The sequence below is a fragment of the Calliopsis andreniformis genome, chromosome 1 (assembly GCF_051401765.1).
Source record: "Calliopsis andreniformis isolate RMS-2024a chromosome 1, iyCalAndr_principal, whole genome shotgun sequence".
NCBI lineage: Eukaryota > Metazoa > Arthropoda > Insecta > Hymenoptera > Andrenidae > Calliopsis > Calliopsis andreniformis.
Window position 1 is genome coordinate 1,702,959 of NC_135062.1, and position 22,244 is coordinate 1,725,202.

The 22,244-nt window shown below is 36.6% G+C and overlaps 1 protein-coding gene across 22 annotated transcripts in view; it reads left to right on the forward strand.

Annotated features, from left to right (window-relative positions):
- Nucleotides 1–22,244, forward strand: part of LOC143177745 (cyclin-dependent kinases regulatory subunit) — a 38,770-nt gene that overhangs the window by 3,887 nt on the left and 12,639 nt on the right. For 7 of the 22 annotated variants that reach the window (XM_076375867.1, XM_076375876.1, XM_076375884.1 and 4 more), the window contains exons 3-4: nucleotides 18,606–18,687; nucleotides 19,073–19,270. The exons of 4 other annotated variants lie outside the window; for them this stretch is intronic. In XM_076375867.1, coding sequence (XP_076231982.1) covers nucleotides 18,606–18,687; nucleotides 19,073–19,270 — 280 coding nt within the window. Of the gene's footprint in view, nucleotides 1–45; nucleotides 166–2,496; nucleotides 2,559–7,822; nucleotides 7,939–18,605; nucleotides 18,688–19,072; nucleotides 19,271–22,244 lie in introns of those variants that run through there. 11 more of the 22 variants (XM_076376076.1, XM_076376042.1, XM_076376050.1 and 8 more) reach the window with 8 other exon arrangements.

A 22,244-nucleotide genomic window follows, 5' to 3' on the forward strand; every position in this document is an offset into this window, starting at 1 on the left:
AAATTGGTATTATGAAGCACTATATGTATCTTCAATTTTTTATAGTATGGTAGAATATTATGAGTTAGGCAGCGGTCACGCTCAGCCACTGCCACTAATCGACAGCTACCAACCGAATTTCAAATATACAAATGACAGCTTTAATATTTAAATAATATCTAAAAAGTAAGTCACCATAGATAATCTGCAAATAACATTATTATTATTGCTGTATATTACTTTTTTTTGTCCTTTTTTTGTTTTTTTTTTTTTTTTTTTTTTAACATAAATCTGAATATTTGGCTAAAATATATGTTTATACATTTTTACATGAGATAGCTGTGGTTATATGGCGAGCATCGATTACCACTAATCATCGTTAATTGTAATAGCAATGCCCACCTTGCTACCCTTACACATAAATCTTTTTTGTTCATGGTCATCGCAAACGCACGGCAATCAGTGACAATTTTAAAGGTCGTTCCCAATAAGTATACCTTAAATTTCTTTAACGCCTTTACTACCGCTAGAACTTCTAGTTCGTAGCTTGCATATTTTTCTTCCGCATTCGTCGTTTTCCCGCTTGTCTAATATACAGGGTGAAGGGCTTGATCCCCACTATCACGTTGCATCAATATAGCACTGTATCCATGCATAGATGCATCGGTATGCAACTCTGTCTCGCGATCTAATTTGTACAATCGCAACACCGGACTATCGCTTAATATATTCTTAGGTTTGTTAAGGGACGAACTATTAGAGAGTACCCCGCAATAAATTTCCTAAAATAGTTAGTTAGACCAATAAAACTTTGTACCTGCTTGACGTTCCTCGGTTCCGGAAATCGCATAACAGCATCGGTTTTACGTTCCGACGGACGTATAGATCCGTTTTCGACAATATAGCCTAAATATTCTACGCGATTTTGCAAGAAACAACACTTCTTCCAATTTATATTTAATCTAAGTTCAGACACAGTCTCTAACACAATTTTCAACCGCTCCAAACCACTTTCGTAATCTTCCGATGGTATAATTAAATCATCTATGTGTGCTAAAACTATCTTATCTGCTATTAGTTTCCTAAATCCCGCGCGAATGAATCTTTGAAATGTAGCCGGAGAATTACATAAGCCAAACGGTACCTTCAAGAATTCGTATTGGCTGTCTGGTACAATAAAAGCGGTATATTTACGACTCTGTTCATCTACTGCAACGTGGAAAAACTCATTTTTAAGATCAAGTGTACCGAAAATTTTAGCATCCTGTAACATATCTAAATGATCTTCCATTAAAGGCAGAGGATATCGATCCTTTACGATTTTGCTATTGAGCTTCCTAAAATCTACGCACAATCGCGTTGTACTATTCTTTTTCTTTACGGGAACTACAGGGCTAGCGTATTCCGAACACGATGGTTGCACTATACCGTCGCGTAACCATTCTTCAATGAGCGCGTTTACCTGCTCCCTTTCCAAGGGGGATAACCGTCTCGCCCTTTGGTAAACAGGTTCGTCGTCTTTAAGAACTATCGACATTTGTATATCTATTTCGCGACTTTTGGTGGGTTCATACGTTTCAATCATACGCTCGACTTCTTCGCGGTACTTTGTATTTGCTACATACGTCAACTCTATTCACTTTGTTTTTCTCGAGACGACCATTTCGTTTCCCGGGGGTGGATGCTTTTGCACGTGGTGTGCCGACTATGAATTATGTGAATGTTTAGTAAGTGGACAATGGTGATCTTGTGACAAAACTGTACTTCATTAGAAATGATACGCCATCGACCGTCGTGATCGATCTCGCGAAAATCGCCCAGCGTGTCGCGCTCCCGGTCCACAGCCGCCAAAAGTCACCGAAGAGCCCCGAAACCGACCGATCGTGATCGAACGACGCAGGCCGGTAACGGCTGCGTCCCGGTCGCGCGACGCGACGCAAACGAAGATCAAAGAAAAAAGTAAACAAACAAAAAACGAGCTCGCAATTCCGAACACACTTCGCAATCGTAATCTACGCTTAACACACTGGCCATATCGCAATTGATCGGTACAGCTTCAGTTACTTTAGCTATTTGAATTTTGCCTTCTCTCACTTTCAATTCTACGGTATCTAACAAGTCTGTACCTAACAATAGTCCTGTCGCATTAAACTATCGGATATTACTCTAATAACTATTGGATACATATTATTGTCTACTACTAACGACGCTGAAAATTCACCTAACGTTGTATTTTCATCTGATCCTATCCCTCGAAAACGAATTTCGCTACGCTGATGCCGTGGTGCACCTAATTGAATATATTTATCCGCACGCATCAAACATAGATCGCTACCGGTGTCAATTAATGCTATCATTTTTTGTCCGTTAATTGCCATCTCCTTATAATATTTTCCATGAGCTGGTCGAGTAACACTACAAATACCTTTCGGAGATTGTTTTTTCGAGCATTTCGCTGAAATATGTCCATAGTCCTTGCACTCGAAGCACTTTACCCCTTTTTCCTTCGTCGGACAGGCAGCAGCTAGATGATTACGCCCGCCGCATAGATGACACCTTCTTTGGACAACGTCTCCTCGTCCCTCGTTGATGTATCCCCTTTCCGTTGTGCCGACGGATGTCTTCCGATTGCTGCTCTTGATGATAGAGCCTTCTGTGCTTCCCTTCAGTATCACCTTCTTAAAAGCCTCACGAAGAGATGTAGCAGTGTTAAATCTCTGGATTCGAGCTTGATCTCGAAGTGTCATATCCGGAATTCCATCTTTTAAATAGTCCACTATCTCGTCGGCGTCAACAGGAGCACGATTTGCCAAAATCATCTTCTCGTGATAGTGGTCACTGAACAACTCTCCTTTCTTCCACGATCGCTCTTCGAATTTTTTACGACATACTAATTTGTTCTGCCTGTGAAAGAACATGCTTCTCATGTGCGTCAGAAACTCTTCAAATGGCATGTTAATAAATTCGGGCTTTGAGTGAAACCATTTACTAGCTTTTCCCTTCATCCTCGAGCCCATCAGTATCTTCGCCTGACTGTCCTCAAGAACGCTTTATAGCCCCATTTTTTAGGCATATATTGTTTCAGCCTGCGTCTTCCTTTAAATGGTATTATTTGCTCGTCAACACATACGTGTTCAGACATCGTGTTGGGATTATAAAAGAATAAACCACAAGTTTCGTGTAAAACTGAACATTATATTATTTGGTAAAACAATGCGACCACACGTGTTGCGTGTAAAATGTATCGTACAGAACAACTGAAACTCTATTAGCGCTGCGTTCGCCTACGCCTCGTGCGTCTTCATTATCGCGCGCATTTTAAATGTGGGACAAATATCCATCACATCGGAATGCTATTGAAATTTTTAACCAATTTATCGAGAATGGGTCTTATTTTTGTAAACTATCCTTTCGAAAATAGGTCATAGGAGAATGAGGTACTTCGGGGTCATTAGGGCAATCTCCTTTCCAAGGACGATGACCACTGTTATTATTTGTCTTGGTTATATCGACTGGTTGCCAAACAATTATCTGTGGTCCTGAATTTTCCTCATCCGACGAGGATTGCGTACTAAATTCTTCGTCACTGTCAATAATATTTAACCGCCGTCGGGGAAATATTATTGGATTTTCATCGGACTTAGAATCTAATAATGAATCTTCGGATCTATTACCGCTAACGCGTCTAATCCTAATTCGTCTATTATTTTTATTTGATTTTGCATTCATACTTTAGGCATATGATGTATAAATTTTAAAAAAAGGGAAAGCACAAGCTTTATCCTAAATATACCGAAATCTGCCATAATAGTCCACTGTAACCTCAAAGTTATAGAAACGTATCATAAAAAATAATAACAAAATGATAATTGAAATGCAAACAAATAAGTTGTTATTGATATACAAACCCAGAGCTATTACACTGCGTATCAAAAGTTTAGACGCACTCTATTTTTTTAACAAAAACGCAACCCCGATGAGTCTTTGATTGATTTTTTTTGTCGACAGTTTACAATACCTTGAAAAACTATGATTACCACTAGAGATTTTTGAATTTGGCACTACAAGATAGTATTTTTTGTCTAAAGGTGGAAAACGGCCGTATCAAAAATTTAGACGTACTTAACAAAGCTTATTTATTCGACAAATTTTACAATTTTACATAACGACTAGTATTTTGTATAACTACCAGAACCCTGTATTGTTAAAAAAAAATCGGTTTGGCATGCTCACGATTAAATTTGTTATGGTTTCGGGCTTGATTCTCGCCCATGCTGTCATAATGCCATTTCTGAGTTCATCAACTGAACTGTATTGGCGACAATCTGCATAAACATCGCGAATGAGGATTCCCCATAAATTCTCTATCGGATTTAAGTCCGGTGAACGAGATGGCCAGGACATAACATCAAGATTTTGCTCTTCGAGCTACTTCTTTGTGCCTCTACTCGTATAAACGGAATCATTGTCTTGTTGGAAAATGAATTTAATGCTTGGAAAACAGCGGATATAGGGTAGCAAATTGTCTTTAAGCACTGACTGATATCCAATGCTGTTCATTTTCGGTGAAACGAACGCAATTGCTGTGGTGCGGAATGCACTAAAGCTAGCCCAAATCATACACGAACCGCCTTCGAAATTACGCTTCGAAAAATACTTCGGCTCCTTCCTCAAATCTCGCCAGTATAAATTGAATCCGTCTGGTCCATCTAGATTAAATTTCTTTTCATCACTCCAGATCACCTCAAACGTACATACGTTCATACACTTTTTACCAAAATACAAAATATAGCTTGTAATATTACATTGTCCCATTCGTTAGTTCACGTCATATGATCCTTCGCGAAAACAAGGCGAAAATTTTTATGTTCCTGCTTCAAATTTGGGCAGTTTGCCATTTTTGCACGAACAATATTGGAGTTCTGATTGAGAACTCTCTAAATTATCATTTTTGATACATTTAATCCCAAAGAGAGCAGTAAATCAAATCAGTTAAGGTACTAGATTTTCCCATTGTAGCGGTAATAACCAATAATGTACAGTAATAATAATAGCACTAGTAAATAACTAACTAATAATAATAATAGCAATAATAATACAGTAACAGTAACAATAAATAATAAAGAACAACAAATCACACATGCCAATCACTAACTTTTTGCTGGTTAACTGTATTTATTTACTCGATGCTTCTGTTTTCGTTACCTAACAATTAAATTTTACAGCTATTTTCATGTTGACTCGCTTCATACTTAACCATATTCATTCCAATAATTAATACAGCCATTAGATTACAATATGAAGTTGTAAACAACAAAAAAGTAAGTGCGTCTAAACGTTTGATACGTCCATTTTGCACGTTTAAGCTAAAAATGCTTTCCTGTAGTACCAAATTTCAATGTTTTTAGTTGTAATCATAATTTTTCGAAGTATTATAAACATTCGACAAAAGGATCAATGAAAGATTCATAAGGAGCTGTGTTTTTATTTAAAAAATAGGGTGCGTCTAAACTTTTGATACGCAGTGTATATACACTATTTTTTGATCGGTAAACACTGACAGAAGCACAAATAATATCAATTGTTATAAAAGTTTCGCTTGCTTCTACTATATAGGCAGTTTTGCACAGCCTTTGTTTTGTTATTTCTTTATTTTAGTCCTAGCAACCATCATGAATATTGGTATTGGTTCTCTCGGAGAAATTATAGAATTAAGATATGTATACGCGATCTCATGGAAAAAACTAAAATTATTTGATAAAATGTTGATAAGTTAACATGTGACTTGAAAGTTACACGGGCCCATAGAGGGTTAATAGAAAATCAAACTCTGAAAATGCTTTGTAAATTAATAATTTTTGGATCTTTATTCGACCGAAACGTTCAAAAGCAAAATAAGGAAATAATTAAAAAAGTAAAAATGTCCCATGGCTGACCGCGCTTGGCTTTTCAAATTATGAAATTTTTATGAAGAGCGTGGAAAAGGCAGCAGACACATGTACAGTAGGCACAGATGCATTTGTAGTAGTGCGACGGGAGTGCGGTTCGTCGTTATTTCATGTCGTACGATTCGGGTATTACTACTGCTTAAATTATTGTATGTATGTCATAAAAATATCATTCTTATCTTATTCTGAAATATTTTTGCAGCGATTCGTGAAGAAACTATTAATTGATTAACTTAATTGGTTAATTGTAATGTTAATTGACATTAACATTAATAATGGATGTTAACATCTATAATTTCTTTTTTATTACGTTTTTTCTTTCTAAATAAATACTTCATTTATAAAGATTAATAAAGAAATAAAAGGAATATTTAAAAAAATATGTTCTCAGGTTAATGCATTATCAATTTTTTAAAATAATTTCATTATGACTTCATACTACTTTATTTATTCAATGTATGTTATAAATTTTACTATGAAATGCGATATATTACTGACAAAATAGGTCTTATATCTTCCCGGTGGCTGTATCAGTTTGTAATAAGTTAATAATCTAATCCAAGTAACTAATCTTTCGGCACACTTTGTATTTAATTTCAGATCAAAATTACAATTGTTATTCTTATCGTTCACAGTGCTGCATTCTTATTTCAGTTACAGCCGCTAATGTTGGGCGTAGCGCGAGAATGGTAATGAGGCTCTAAAGCCTCAAAGATGTGAGACACAAAAAAGCATTGCATATCCAGTCTATCCTATATAATCGTCTGTGATTTTAAGTTTTAAGGGCCTAGAATCAGACATGTCAGGGCGGCGACATTCCCAACAAAATTAGACAAAAACATTGGTTTATGGGGATACACTTTTCGTCATTATATTAGAAGATTTTGAGGTGGGAAAGGGTACATTCGATAGAGAAAGGTCAACTGAGAATGTTCTGATCATGATTTAGTCAAATTCTGCTGATATTCAGTAATATGAGTGTTCAAAGTAAAGCAAAAATCAACAATTCACGGCCATGAAATCAAAGCATTTTTAGGTAATTTACATATTGTTCTGAGCATAATCATCACCAGAGAGCTCTTGATTGAACCTCCCTCTCTCGAATGAGCGCTTTGCCATCTCATAGTCTTCTAATATAAAGACGAAAAGTGTAATACCGTCTCGGAAGTGCTTTTTGCCAAGTTAGGAATAGAACAGAGTAAAAAAATGACTTTAATTTGGCTACGTAGAAGGGTCGTGATGTCCAGATTTGGTACGCGAGTTATTGAAAATTTGCGCTTACACTATACATACGAGTCGTGTGTATAATTTATCTCACAAAAAGTCCCGTGAAATGTCGTTCCGAGCTACACTATGAGTTGCTAGAACAGTAGGTGAGCTCAACACTTCGGACTACTTTGAACTGCTTGGGACTGCTTCCAACAGCTTCGGAATGAAGCTTGGAACGTTTAGGTCCAAGTCCCCAGCACGTGGCACAAGTCACACGTGATTTTTTTCGATATTCCAAATATTTTCACTTACCGACGCGAAAGGAGATTCTTCAGTGAAATCCCTAAAAATTGTTATAAAACTTTGCAAATACAATGCGTATTTTTGATAAAGAACTAAATTAAAGCAATAAACCGAAAATAAAGAATGCTATTTCTTTATACGATGCTTAGTTTCTGAGAATGTTGAACTTAAAGTTTCGCCTGATATACGTATGGAAAAATAAACAGTGCCAACGTCATGATAACTTCTGATACAAGTCCTTGCTCTTCGAATCAGAGAACCACGTACTGATATTATGGCGCTTTGATGCTTTAATTTCTATAAAGCCTGTATTATTTCTTTTAACTGTAGAAGATTTAGAGTTCTTTCTGCCTATATTAATTCTTTCGCGTGATTTGGTAAAGACACGGAGGTGATGAAGGCCGGGATGCGCTAGAGGATTTTGGGCGCCGAGGTACTCTCAGCATCCTCACTGGCTAGTCTAGTTAAAAGGAGTATAGCGGGCGATCGCAATAAAAGGGAACTCCACGGAAAACCATGTGTGAAATCATTTTTCCTGATTCCTACATCACGTCACGTAGGACAGAACGTACAGAAATATAACGACATATTACTTATCCTAATAAATTTACACGTCAGTTGTTAGTATGCATATTTCACTTCACGTGTAATTGTTTTAATATTTAACTGACAGATGTTCTGGCATTTGAAGTTCACTTTCATCAAAAGTGCACAACATATAAAAACCTTGTTTTTTATCTTTTTCGAAAAACTGGTCAACTACTGGTATATGATTAACTACAAGTACCTTTACCTTACAAGAAGTACTTTTTGCCTTTTGTTTTGCTTTGATTTATTAGAAATTTCTCAATTCTTAATTTATATTTAACTTTAAACGATTCGCGAAAATCGGAAAAAGGGACTAAAATACGATTATCAGGCTCCTCTGTCATCACAGTTTTAGCAAGTGCGTCTACTTCTTTATTTCTTTCGATGCTTATATGTGAACGTATCCAAAGAGTACTATTTCGCTATTATTTGTTGATTTTTATTTGAATTCATTGTACATTATTTTAATTTCTATATCTTTTTTGAGGTTTTTAAGACTAAGAAGAACGCCAAGAGAGTCGTAGAACACAGATCACAGATATTGATTTTAGAGTTTTGCTCACATATGTATAGATTACATTACACGATTCGGATCGTGTGTTACGAGTCCAGACGAGTTACGTAAAGTAACTATGAAAGGGCTCGATTCAAAGCTCCTTCCGTTGACCTTTGACTTTGCCTGGAAGTCACCATGCAAGGGCCGATAGGCATTTCCGTTGCACCCAATTAATAGATTTCTTTGAAACTATCATTCAACTTTTCTCGGAAACTCTGCGATGCAGCCGAGTCCCCACCATTTTCCCCATAGATTTTTGACTATAAAAAGGCCAAGAAACTCGGTCTAGCGGGCTCATTTCCAATCCAATTCGAGTTTAGTACGCAGCTTAGACTGGAAGCAAGATCGAGCAGAATCGTAGAGTACAGTACGTAGAGTAAATTCACTGTAACGTAGTCTTAACGACGCGTCCCCCGCATACCTCTGTGCGTAATCTAGAGAGAGAGGACTTAGTTCCGCGACACGTAAACTCATCGACAATTGTATTCCTTCGAGTCAAACTTAAACGTGTAATAATATACATTTTTATAAGGTTTGTTAAATTGGACTTAGTTCAATCAAAACCTTTCCTAAATCCAATAAGAAGCGAACGCGTAACGATCCCACAAATATTGTATCTTTACCGCTCGAGATGTATTATAAATTTGAAAGTTACGAGGCTATACTAACATCTTCGCAATCCTTGCGAAGGTCCCTTTCCTAACCTACAAGTGACTCCCGGTGTTGGCCTTTGCGCACTGGTGCGTCCACGTCCGTGAGGTGGCTCCTGGCGAGTGCAAAGTTATTCGCTGGTTCGTCTTTATTCCATCCTAGTGGCTCCCGATACTCGTCAAGTTGAGTGTCGGTTCGTCCACGAAAACCTACCTAAAACCTAAAGAGGCTCCCGGTGTTGGCCTTTGCGCACTGGATCCTTTGCACTCCCAATGAGTGCAAAGTTACTCGTTGGTTTGTCCACGAAACAATAACAATATTCCCAAAACCCTGACCCTCGGTCAGACTATCTAGCTCTCGGCTCGTAACACGTGATAGAAAAGTATTTATTAGTACATTAAGATTATTGGTTTGTTTAATCGATTTCCCTATTTCCATATTGAACGGGATCGAAGTCATAACAGTATTATAATCATATTAAAAAATGCCAAGAGAAGGACTATTGTAAGAAAAATACGAAAAGTACAGAATTCTACAATGGATGTATTTTGAACGCTCGCACAGTGGTTCGAATACCATACGCTAGCTGGACAAAATTATTTTTTCACGGTTTTGGGCTTATATAAAGTTTTAATACTCAAAATATACATTTGCTTTATATCACAGTCCATTATTTTACTAAAAGTGTTGATAATATAAAAATATTATTAACTAAATAAAAAAAAATAAAAATACAGTATTTTTCTATAGCTATAAAATAAAATTAAAAAGAAAATACACAATAATCAGTAAATACTTTTAAAAAACAACAGAAATATAAGTTAATATAAAATAATTCTAATACTAGTCGCTATTCACTTTGCTTTCAGAAGAATCAGAATTAGCGAATTCTGATGATTCTTCATCTTCATCAACAGCAATGCTGTTAATAACTTCCTTCTGCACGTCATTTAATAGTTCAATTATTAGTAATAATTACTACATTTTCAAAAAGTCTATATAGAATGCCAAAGCCTCATCGGCTGTCATTGATCTTTGTCGCAAAGTTTATTTTTTTAAACATTTAATTTCTTGTACAAACTTTGATGCATTACTAACAAGATTAGCAGCACTTTTTTGACCATCCGAACGCAGAGCTACTTCTGCAGCAAAAGTAATTTCCTGGACGGAATTTTGGTTTATAATATTTGTCACTTTTCGCGTTTTGGTTTTATGGGAACATTTCGAGAAAGGTTTTGTCGGTCTTCCAGAAGAAACAAATTTTGATGATGAAGGTCTTTCATCAATCTGTAATGGACCTTCAAATAAACCAAATCGCCGTGAAGCTAATCTCCAAATCTATTTAGGAAATATTCTCCTTCTCGTCGACCGATTTTGATCTAACAAAACCTTAACTGTCTCAGAATGATATATACAGTGGTGGTCAGCTACTTAAGACCGCTTGATAGTTCAGTAAATAAACGTTACACATATTTCAAGAATTGAGATTTTCGCACATTAAACTTACACAGGGTGTGGCACAAATTAGTCCCCACGATTTTTTGTCCTTTCGGATAGTCTGACAGAAAAGTGTTTCCTACCAAAGTTAATCAGTATTTAACGGACAAGAAATTGCAATTTTTTAAATTAGAAAAAAAAATTGATTTTTAACAAAAAATCAAGGTCGCCGTCATATCTATAATGGAACTGGATATTATTAACTTCATAATATTGTAGGTGACGTTGAAACGAATTCAACGACCTGCTATACGATAACTTTCAAATAACCTTGAAAGAAAATATTGCCATAAATCGGTTGCCAAAATATTTGAAATAATTAGATAATACATAATATCAACGCCTCGCATGTTGAGGTAAACAAATGAACGTAAACATTGTTTCAGGGCCTGCTCATAAAAAAAAAAAAAAGAAAAATTATTCGGAGCCAAATTAAAAACACAAATGTTAAAAATGTACATGTAATTAATTAGTAATTAAATTAAATTTTCGAATTGCATCCCATCTTCTGCAATGCCAAGTTCTGCTCTTTGTAATGTAGTCTTATGTGTAGCTTCCATTAGGGGACTTCTTTTTACATTTCTACACGCGTGAATTATGCGTTCTTTAAGATTTTCAATACTATCCTCGGGTCTTTCATACACAATCGATTGTAAATATCCCCAAAGATGAAAATCTAAAGGGGTTATATCCGGCGATCGAGCTGGCCATCGAATTGGACCATATGTTCCGATCCATCGATCCCCAAAAACTGTAGTTAAATACGTTTTCACTATTGCAACATTATGAGCTGAACATCCGTCCGGTTGGAAATACATATCTTCGTTGATGTTTTCCGAAATTTCTTGTAACAATGTAGGAAGTTTATGTCTCAAAAAATTTAACCAGTTAAGCGTGGAATTTAGTTTTAAAAACCCCCTACAGTGTGTGGAATTAAAATCAGGCAATGACGTGTATACACGTCGAACGGAGGGCAAAATGGTCCTATTATAAATTTTATGAAAAACGGGGAAGAACTATATTTTATTTAATCAAAACTTAATAATTTATTTCTGAAAAGGTTATTGTTTTTATAAACTTAAAAATTCTCAAAAAATAATGAAATACATAAATAACAAAAATACATGCAGAAAGAAAATAATATTAAGAATTTAAATTGAGTTCGTTGTGATATTTCTCGAAGCACGGTACCACACAACGTAACAAACACTTCGCAGGTCCTACACCAATATCTTAACTCCTTACTGATTCCATTTTTCGAACAGACGGTACATCTTCGGAGAGGATTTGCTTTTGACGAAATAGCCAGTATAAAACCGGGGAAATGTTTTCCGATGAGCCGTGTAGGTTTTGTGAATGTAGATGGTCGACCAGCTTTAGAATTTTGTGTTTGCTGAATTGCATATTCTTCAACGCATTTCAATAAAAAGTTCAGCCTATTTAATTTTCCCTTATTTTTATTATATAGTATGTATGAGTTAAAACAAATGACATCTATGAGGTGGAGAAACATTTTCTTATAATACTTCTTCATCCTTTTCCTTGCAAGTGTATACGATGCAATTATACCGTCACTTCTGTCCACACCACCCATTTTCGTACTATAGTCGATGACCACTTCCAGTTTCCTTATTATAACACGTCGTTTTTCTTTTTCTATCATAGTAGCGCAATGAATTGTACTAAGAAACAGTACATCTCTTTTATCCCGCCACTTCAATAGCATTATCTTATTATTATACATTGCAAAACACTGGCCCCTTTTTAGTAACGTTGTTTTTATATATGATGGGACACCAAGTCTGTGCTGCCGTATTGTACCAACAATATCTGTTTGACAGTTACATAGATTTTGTTTGCGAGCTCTATACTCGTATACCAGTTATCTAGATATACATATTTTACTGAAGTGGTTTTGAAAGGACAGTGATTTACTAAAATTGATGAATAAATTACATATAATAATAATAATAATAATTTATACCATGTATTTCATATAAAGGTATATTCAAGTATTTTTTATTTTAATATTCATAAAATACAAAAATAATTAGTAAATTTTGAAATATAAGTATAAGTAATTCATAATTATAACGTATTTCATGTAAAAGTACATCAGTTCAATTTAATCTTCGTCATTAATAGGAGTGATTAAGTACTCGGAAATCGTATTTTGTTTCAAATTTTTAAAATAACTGTGGTATATTGGGGGTATATAATTAAGCAAATCCATCATGTCTTTATATATTGCTGAAGTAACAGGACGAGAGTCAGCGTATAACGGATCCATTTATATTTGTGAATAACGCCTAGGTCTTCCTCTTTTTGGTGACAAATCCAAAGTTATAAATTTATCATTTTCATCTAAAGTTAGTTTATAAAACATTTTGGGTGTCGACTTTCAGCGAGACGCTTACACCACTAAGCCCCGCAATTAATTTCCTGAATACAGTGACTTACGCCACTTTCGAAATAAACATCTTTGTTATACCGTTAATTAGCAAAACTTCTCTCGAACAAACTCTCAGTAGTTCTCAACATTTGATTGCAAATTTTTTTGAAATGAAGAGATACCGTTAAATTGTAATTAATGTTATCATTAACTTGATTTTTTTGAAAAAGTGATTTATGCCACTTTCAAAATAAACGGCTCATATTCTTCATTCGATACACTAAAATGTTTTCTCTGTAAACAAGAAGGCCATATAGCGAAAAACTGCAAAAATGCAGACGAAACAAATCCAAATACAATCATAAATGAAAGTAAGGAAACCCTACAAGACAAACAAACGCAGCAAGAACACAAAGCCATCGCTACCGAATCCGTAACTCTGCTACTCAAAATTACAACAAAATTAACAGACCTAACTCAAAATCTGGATACTAAAAATAAACCTCTAAAACGAGCGAGATCAGACAGGACTGACGAATCAGGAAACTAAGACATTTGAACCCAACGTAGATAATAACCTTTTATCAGATGAAAGAATTATATCTGCATTTGAACAACCGAAGCTTAAAGTACCGTTTCACTAGAATCTTTAAGAAACTGAACAAGTCATCTAAACCAAGCCTCGATACAACACTCAATTCCCTATACGCCTCGTCGTCTGAAGGAGAACTAAATTTATAATTCTATCCACATACAGATATATATGTATAGTCAACATTCTAATTATAGACTACAAAATACTTCAATAGAATGTTAACGGACATAAACCACACTACGAATTTCTACAGAAACTTATTAACACACATCAGCGTCTTATTATGTGCATCCAAGAAACCAACTTCAAAGAGAATCAGTACTTCAATATTCAAAATTACGGAGTAATAAATAAAAATAAAACAAACTATTCAATTGCAAGTGGAGGTGTAGTCGCCTATGTTAAAAACAACATACATTTCATCGATCTACAAATTCAAACCGAACTTGAAGCTGTTGCAGCACACATTACATTACCCTCAACAAAATTAACTATATGCAACGTAAACATCCCAAATAGTCACAACCTCCAAGAAACAGAAATAACGAACCTCATTGAAGAATTACCTAAACCTATCCTGCTATTAGGAGACTTTAATAGTCACAGTACCTTGTGGGGATCTACACATATTGTGTAAATAAAAAAATGCTAGAGCATATAATACAGGAAACCGATTTGATATTACTAAATTCTGCCACTCCCAAACACTTCAACGTATCAACGGGTTCCTCTAGCTGAATCGATTTGGCTCTCTACGGCAACCCATCATTACTTAATCATATAAACTGGACAACATCTTCTGACTTGTACAATAGTGACCATTTTCCTATTTTTGTTGACCTTCTAAATAACAGTATGGAAGAAGCCATTACCAAACCCAGATGGAAATTCAAGAAAGCCAACTGGAAGGCATGTAAGTCTATTATTGAATCTAAAATTCTACACCTCACTCAGCCATGCAATATGAAACCGCAGAACATAGACGAATATCTTCATAGCTTAGGGTAACTGATAATAGAAACAGCCAAGGAAACTATCCCTAAAACTTCAGAAAGAAAGGGGGAAAAGAATCTACCTTGGTGGATCGACAAGTGCGAAGAGGCAGTCAAAGAAAAAAAACGCGCCTTTAACGTCTACAAGAAGTATAAGACCTTTGAGAACAAATGCATTTTCCAAAGAACAGGAGCATTAGCAAGGAAAATAGAACAAGAAAAAACACTACAGCCTTGTAAAGACTCAAGCCCTGGCCCCGATGAAATCCCAAATATATTCATTAAAAAACTACCGATAGGGGCTCTAAAATATCTCTTAAGAATGTACAACGTAATCATCACTACTAATGTATTCCTCGCTAATTAGCTCTTTCCAATTGGAAAGAGTCCATTGTGGTGCCGACTTTCAAATCAGGAAAAGATAAATATTACACCGAAAACTATAGATCAGTTTCTCTCACTTGCTGTCTCTGCAAATTATTAGAGAAGATTTTAAATGAGAGACAAAAATGGTATTTAGAGAAAAACCACCTTTTTAGTAACAATATAATCTAGCGTCTGCAATGTATTCAGTAACACAGAACATCTAATTGCGGTCAGTTTAGACATAGAAAAGGCATATGATATGGTCTGGCGAGACAGAATTCTAAGAAACTTATGCAACTTCAAGGTAACAGGAAATTTGTTGAATTTCCTTTTTTCAATTTGTTGAAATGCGAGTCAAAAATATATCGTCAAAGAAAGTTGAAATATCTAACGGGGTTCCTCAAGGAGCAATCTTGAGCGTGACTCTCTTTCTCATTGAAATAAATGAAATAACAGACTCAATACTAAGACCAATAAGAACTATGTACGCTGACGATGTCACATTACTAATATCAAGGAGAAATCTCAAAACAACTCAACTTATTGCTCAAAAAGCCCTCGACAATTTACAAAAATTGTCTGAAGAAACAGGGTTTAAATTCTCCAAAACCAAGTCAACTTTCATCAATTTCTATTGATCGAAAGTCTCCAACAATCAAAATATTAATCTTTTTCTGGATGGACAGGAATTGACACCTAGTAGGGAAGTCCGAATTCTAGGATTAACCTTTGATGAAAGGTTAACATGGGTACCGCATATTAAGAATCTTAAAGACAGTTGCCCAAGAAGATTAGATATCCTTAAAACAATAGCTGGAAGAAATTGGGGTGCAGATCACGAGGTACTTTCTATTACATATACAGCACTTATCTGATTCAAAGTATATTGTGGGTCGATAATTTATAACTCCGCCAGAAAGAGTACCTTGGACAAATTGGAGGTAATAAACAACAGAGGAGCTCGAATAATTACCGGAGCCTTTCGAACAAGCCCTTGAACTGGACTTCTCAGTAAAGCTAATTTAACATCTTTTGAGAATCAAATATATCACTCACCTTCAAATATGCATCTGCTGTGGCCACAAAACCTCTAAGCAACACATAGAAGTTGTTCCACAAAAACACGATAATTGAACCTAAAAAAAGATCATACCTCCTAAAAGCGATAAATATTCTAACACGGAACTATTTAAAAAAAATCGAATTGAAAATACGAAATCTGCTGGAAAGAAGACAATACCTCACACCCTCTTAGACTGAATTAAAAATAATAGATCTGCCAAGACCGAGCGAAACCACAGACTTAAGAACCGCCAACACTAAAGTAATACCTGCGGAAAAAGTACAAGACGTTAGAGACCATACCAGATTGTATATCAAGGCCTATAAATCCAAAACGGAGACAAGTTACACTGTTAAGACTCCCACGCAACAGGCGAAATTTGAACTTCCAAAAGAATATTCCTTATGTTCGAGCGAAATGTATGCCATTACAAAAGCTCTAGACTATATCAATCATTCAGACCAAAACAAATTCTTAATAATAGTACTGATTAATTCAGATACTTCACTCTTTATTACCACGAAGGAAAATTCTCAACATCCATTAGTACAAAAAATCATTAAAAATTTAAACAAGTTAAATTCGAAAGAAATTATCTTTACTAAGATTCCAATATATTTACAATCTGAGATTCTTAATTCCAATGATGAAGAAGGAACTTATAACCAACTCTGGGAACAACCACAAATCTTCCACAAAGACTTCCAAACTTACCTCAGACATATCCTTAAGACCAAAAAGACGAAACTTGGAAGAACACAACTAGATGAGATCAAATGATGTTGACAAGATTAAGAATTGGACATACAAATATTAGCCATTCACATCTAATAGCCAAAAGCGAACTAACAATGTGTAACAACTGCAACTGTATCATGTCAATCAACCACTTATTTACCTGCACAAACTACGAACCCACAAGATCCAAATTTCGTCTTCCAACGGAACCCGGCAAAATTCTAAATGATGACAAATTATCCACACAATTTCTATTGCTCTTGAAAAAAGTAAATTTATACAACAGAATTTGATAAGCAACACTAGAAATAAATCTCAAAAACCAAGCACTGAAAGCATAATTAAAAATCCTTATGTTATTATGTGGATATAATTGCATTGTATAATAATTCCTTTACACTCGTATTCAATATTAAATTGTTGTAATTGTGTTTGTAATTGTGATCACTAATAACCTCATGGTGGATGTGAACTTTATAAATAAATAAAAACCTTGTCTTACGCCATTACTTGAACGGAAGGATTCTGTCACGTCCGTAGCTGTAATAACTCTGATCTCAGTTCTGTTGTAGATTTCTTTTATCATTCTTATCATCCTCCGTCTGATTCTAAAATTCTCCAATTTCGCTCCTAGAAGTCCCCTCTTAACTAAGTCAAATGCTGCCTTGAAATCGATGAAGAGTGCATAGAGTCTACCTCTCGACTTCTTCAATTTATTATTCATTAAGGCGTTTAACACAAATATCTGGTCTTTAGACCCCCTCCCTCTGTGGAAGTGGGCCTGACTTTCTCCCAAAAAATCCTTTTCTACTCAACCTGTTACGCAGTCTCTCACATAGTAGATTCGTTAATATTTTGTAGCCTATATCGAGCAGAGAGATTCCTCTATAGTTGGGGACATATAGCCTGAATTTGGCACTGAATCTGGACATATGGCCTGAATCGTCTAACTGCTTTCCAACACTGACATATTTCTGCTCTCTTTCGCGTTGTTCTTTAATCATCTTCACAAATTGGTTTATTGTATTCTTCCCTTGCGGTTCTTCGTTGAGACCCTCCATTGTTCTAATACTGCCTCTTGAAAAGGTTCCACTTTTTCTGGACGCTAAATCCAGAAAAATCCATAAATTAAATGATCAGCATTTTCGAATGCTCCATCTGTACCGTTTGTTATCGACTTGCAACCTTATATGTTTCCATTTAACTTTTCTACCTTTTGTTCTTAACTCTTTCTCAATTGCCACGATTCACTTTTGTATTTCTCTTTCCTTTAGCGTAAAATCATCGTTAATATATATCGATAACTCTCTCAGTTCCCTCTCCTATTGCATTAACTGAATTTTCATATCCTTTGACTCCAGTCGTACTATAAACATGCCGCTTTGATTATTGTTTACAATACCATATTTTGTGACTTTATCAACACTGCCCTCTCTTTCTGTACTCTCTGTAAAAAAATCTTTCCACTTCTTCAGTTCTGTTTCCTTCTTTAGGTTGAAGACCTCTAATCGTCACGTTATTTCTTCTTTTCTCCCCTTCTATCAGTTCCAACTTGCGTTTTCCTTCTCTATTTCAGCTCTTATGCTTTCTTCGGTTGCTATTGCATCTAAATTTGCCATTTTCTCATGTATCGTTTTTGTCCAATCCTCTTTATCGTATCTTTTACTAAATGCATCCAGTTCCAATCGCGTGATTCTTCTATCTTGTTTCTCTTTTTCTCTGTTCCAGGTTGTTTCACAAAAATCATCATAAAAAAGTAGTTTGTGCCAATTTTAAACCCTCTATCTCAACCTGGGAAGTAGTAATGAAGGTAAATAGAAAATCACGTTTCTTTTGGAAATCACTCGTATCTTATTGAATAAAAAATTCGACAAAAAATCAGAGATATTTCAGACATCAAGATACACGTTGTAGAATTTTTTGAGATTTTTAAATTCATAATTGACGCCGTGAAAAATAAAAAATGCAAAAAATGCCAAAAAATGCTGATTTTGCATTGAAGCAATCGTGAAACTACGATCATATTTTTACAGTAAATACATATTGTTGTTATTAGAGGAACGATCTGACTTCGTCGTATATAGAATGTTCACAGATAGAGCGGGTTACCTGTGAATAGGGAATTCGATTCGTCTGGCGTGCTGTCAAGAAATATATTTCATAGACTAAGATTTCCGTTAAATTAATATTATCAGGCTATTTTTGATCGATGCGGTGTTGGAGGACAGCTTTTTCTGCGTGGGGCTTCCGTGAGCTTGAGGCAGGACAGCCTGACAACTTCGCCGTATCCGCCCTGCAAGTCACTCGGCAGGACGATTGTCCAGATTGGCGCCAGGCACTTTCGTGTCAACTACAATGAAAATCAACAACGATACGCGAGCCTTACAGTGCAGGTACGGCAGAAAACCTCGACTAGTTCAGCGGGAGAGGAAAAGTTGTGGTTCAGACGCGCAGAAGAATCGAGCCTTCACGGCAAGGCAAAGACGAAACGTCAAGTATCTTCCACGAGTGTATATTATACAATATACTGAACCGTGCAGACGGCACGGTAACGGAAGAATACACAGGTGGTTGGTAGTAGCAACAAACACGCGTCCTAATAATCTCGGCACACGCAGACTCGGCCCGTTACAAAGTTTGTGTCGCTCGTGGTGACACCGTATAGGTCGCTTCCCATTGCTGTAAGTTCGGGCCGCGAGCGCGTTCGCCGTCCACTTGAAAGTGTCAACTCTACGAGCAGGAGGGTCTGAAGTGTCCAGTGGACCTGCACCGTGATCTGCTTAATCACCAAACGAGCCCGGCAGATCCAAAGCGACCATGCACCTATGCTCGCCTAGTGGGAACGTCTTTTCGAATAAAATTCGCCGAGCACGCACAATTTATGACCGAACGAGCCCGTTACAGCAATGGGAAGCGACCTTAATAAGCGACACAGTAGACAAAATACACAATACCGCGAGATCGGAGACGCCCTGGAGGAAATCCGAATCGCGCCTAGCATCAACGGCACTCCGTGCCCGGTAATTAGATCAAGGTAAACTATGCAGCTTACCCTAATTTTTCTGGTCGCTTGTAGCGTTCACCCAAAGTCGCGTGTCGGCATTGAGTGACGACGCTCGGCACGCGTGCATGCATCCCCCCTAATTCGCGGAGGGCAGGCCGCTCCTCTCCGGCGACGATCCGTATTTCTTCGCATCGTGGAGACTTCCCCAGGACTTCCTGTGGCCCCTACCGCTTGAGCAAGATCTATGGGCTCGCCTCCATCCTCGCCTTCCTCTTGAGTCATTACAGAAGGGCAGCACCGCGGGACCATCCCTTAGCTCGCTATGGGCAGATTTTTCTTTGGCTCCCTGGTCCTCCGCGGAGGCGACAAGTCCTTTAACTCCGAGGGTGGAAGGTCCCAGTACCATCCGATGTAGATACGGCGCCTGAATCTGGAAGCTGCACGGCCAGAGGACGGGGACGGACGGCCTTAGGGTCCCTCAGGTTTCCTGTACGGCCCTGAAACGTCGTGCGCGCTCGACACGGAGGCACCCGAAATTAGCGACGATTCAAATTCACGATATTTCCCTCCAGGAAGCGTCTCTCAGCATGCGTTCCGCAAGGGGGCCGTACGGTCCTTCTTGTCACAAACTTCGCGTAATTTGCCAAAACGGGCACGGCGCTATGTGCAACGTCAGAATGTACCTGGTATTTCTAAATTCGTGGGAAATCTCGGAGATGTAGATAGAAGAGAAGAAAATAACATTTCGTACTAAAATATTACAAATGAAATTCGATTTGAATGCCGTCATTTCTGAAAATGTTTCAAAATGTATTTTTACATGTAAACTTTTAACGCGACTTCGACTATAGTATTAAAGAAAAACGCTATGTGTGAATAATAAGGACTTACCATAGGTTTATAATCGATGTTCGAAATGGCCTCCACCTTCACGCAAACATATCTCTATATAGACTTTTCCGAAAGGATTTCTGAAGTTTCAGAAACATTTTGAGAAATGACAGGGCATTCAAACCGAATTTCATTTTTAATATTTTAGTATGAAATTTTTTCCACGTTATTTAAAAAGTATGGTAAGTAAAGTAAAATAAACATGTATTTCTTCTAGAAATAGCATAAATAAAATGCAATAAACGAAATTATGTTGTCTCACATTTTATGATTGCACGTGCTCACTTCTTGCGAGTCTGTTACACACTTGCGCCGCAGAGCGCGTGCTTCGCCCATTCGAACCCACACGTCTAAAAACGCAAACGCACACACGCATACACTCACAAAAAGGTACAAGCTATCCCTTTTTGAGAAAGCAAAATTTTCGACTTTCTAAAAATGCCAAAGCAATCGCTTAATCATAGATAAATATCAATAGTATTTTCAATTAGAAAATATACTTTCCCATTCGATGAAGTATCTCTCGACACGCGTTGCGAGTCGCCAGAGGCTCACTTAGGCCTAGAAATGCTTAGATCCTTAAAAGCTCGAGGCCTCGTCGAAGCCCGGACAATGACCTTATAGGGGATGGGTCACTGCTACATCGGTATTTTACGAAATATAAAATCGCGTATAACTAACAAACTAAGCGTTTCCGAAAATATTGCATATGAAGTTTTCGGTTTATTTTTTTTGTCTTTTACCTACATGTCAGAGTTTTCCCACGAATTTAGAAACACCCTGTATATATTTCGCGCATTCAAAATATACTTTTATTTGGATTAATTCAAAACGGTTGAATATTAGCCACTGACAGCTTGAAGGAGACTGGAACATAATTCTTGTCCCGATTGCTCCAAACCAATGCATGTTTATATTTCATTTTTTCAAAATAAATGAAAAGCAAACCAGAAAATGAGCCAAATGCCATCGATGTTCAATATGCCTAAAAACAAAAATGTCGCGGGGCTGAGGGTCAAGCGGTATTACTCTGTCGCTGTCTATAGCCGACGCTCGTACACACAGGCCGTCACGCGGATGCCGTCCATGGCCGACGCTCGTAGCGAAAGGGTTAAATGTTCATGTTGAAGGAAAGTAAATTTTCAATTTAAATTTGATTCCTTACTTAAATTGCCATTGTTTTGGATACGTGCCTCTTTGATTATTGACATTATACAAAAATTGGTTTCATTATCTAGATTAAGTTTTTCAAAAATAGAATTTAGTTCATTTAAAAATATGATTCGATTGTCGTTAACTGCATAAATGCTAACTATATATAGATTTATATTAATGTTAATTTTGATTATAGTGATTCGTTATCAATCGAAGAGAGAAATCTAATTTCTTCATAGTGAAGTTTCTTTTTTATTATTATTGCTGTACCTCCTGCTTGAATGAAGTTGAGTCTTTCCGTTCTTATGATATTATAA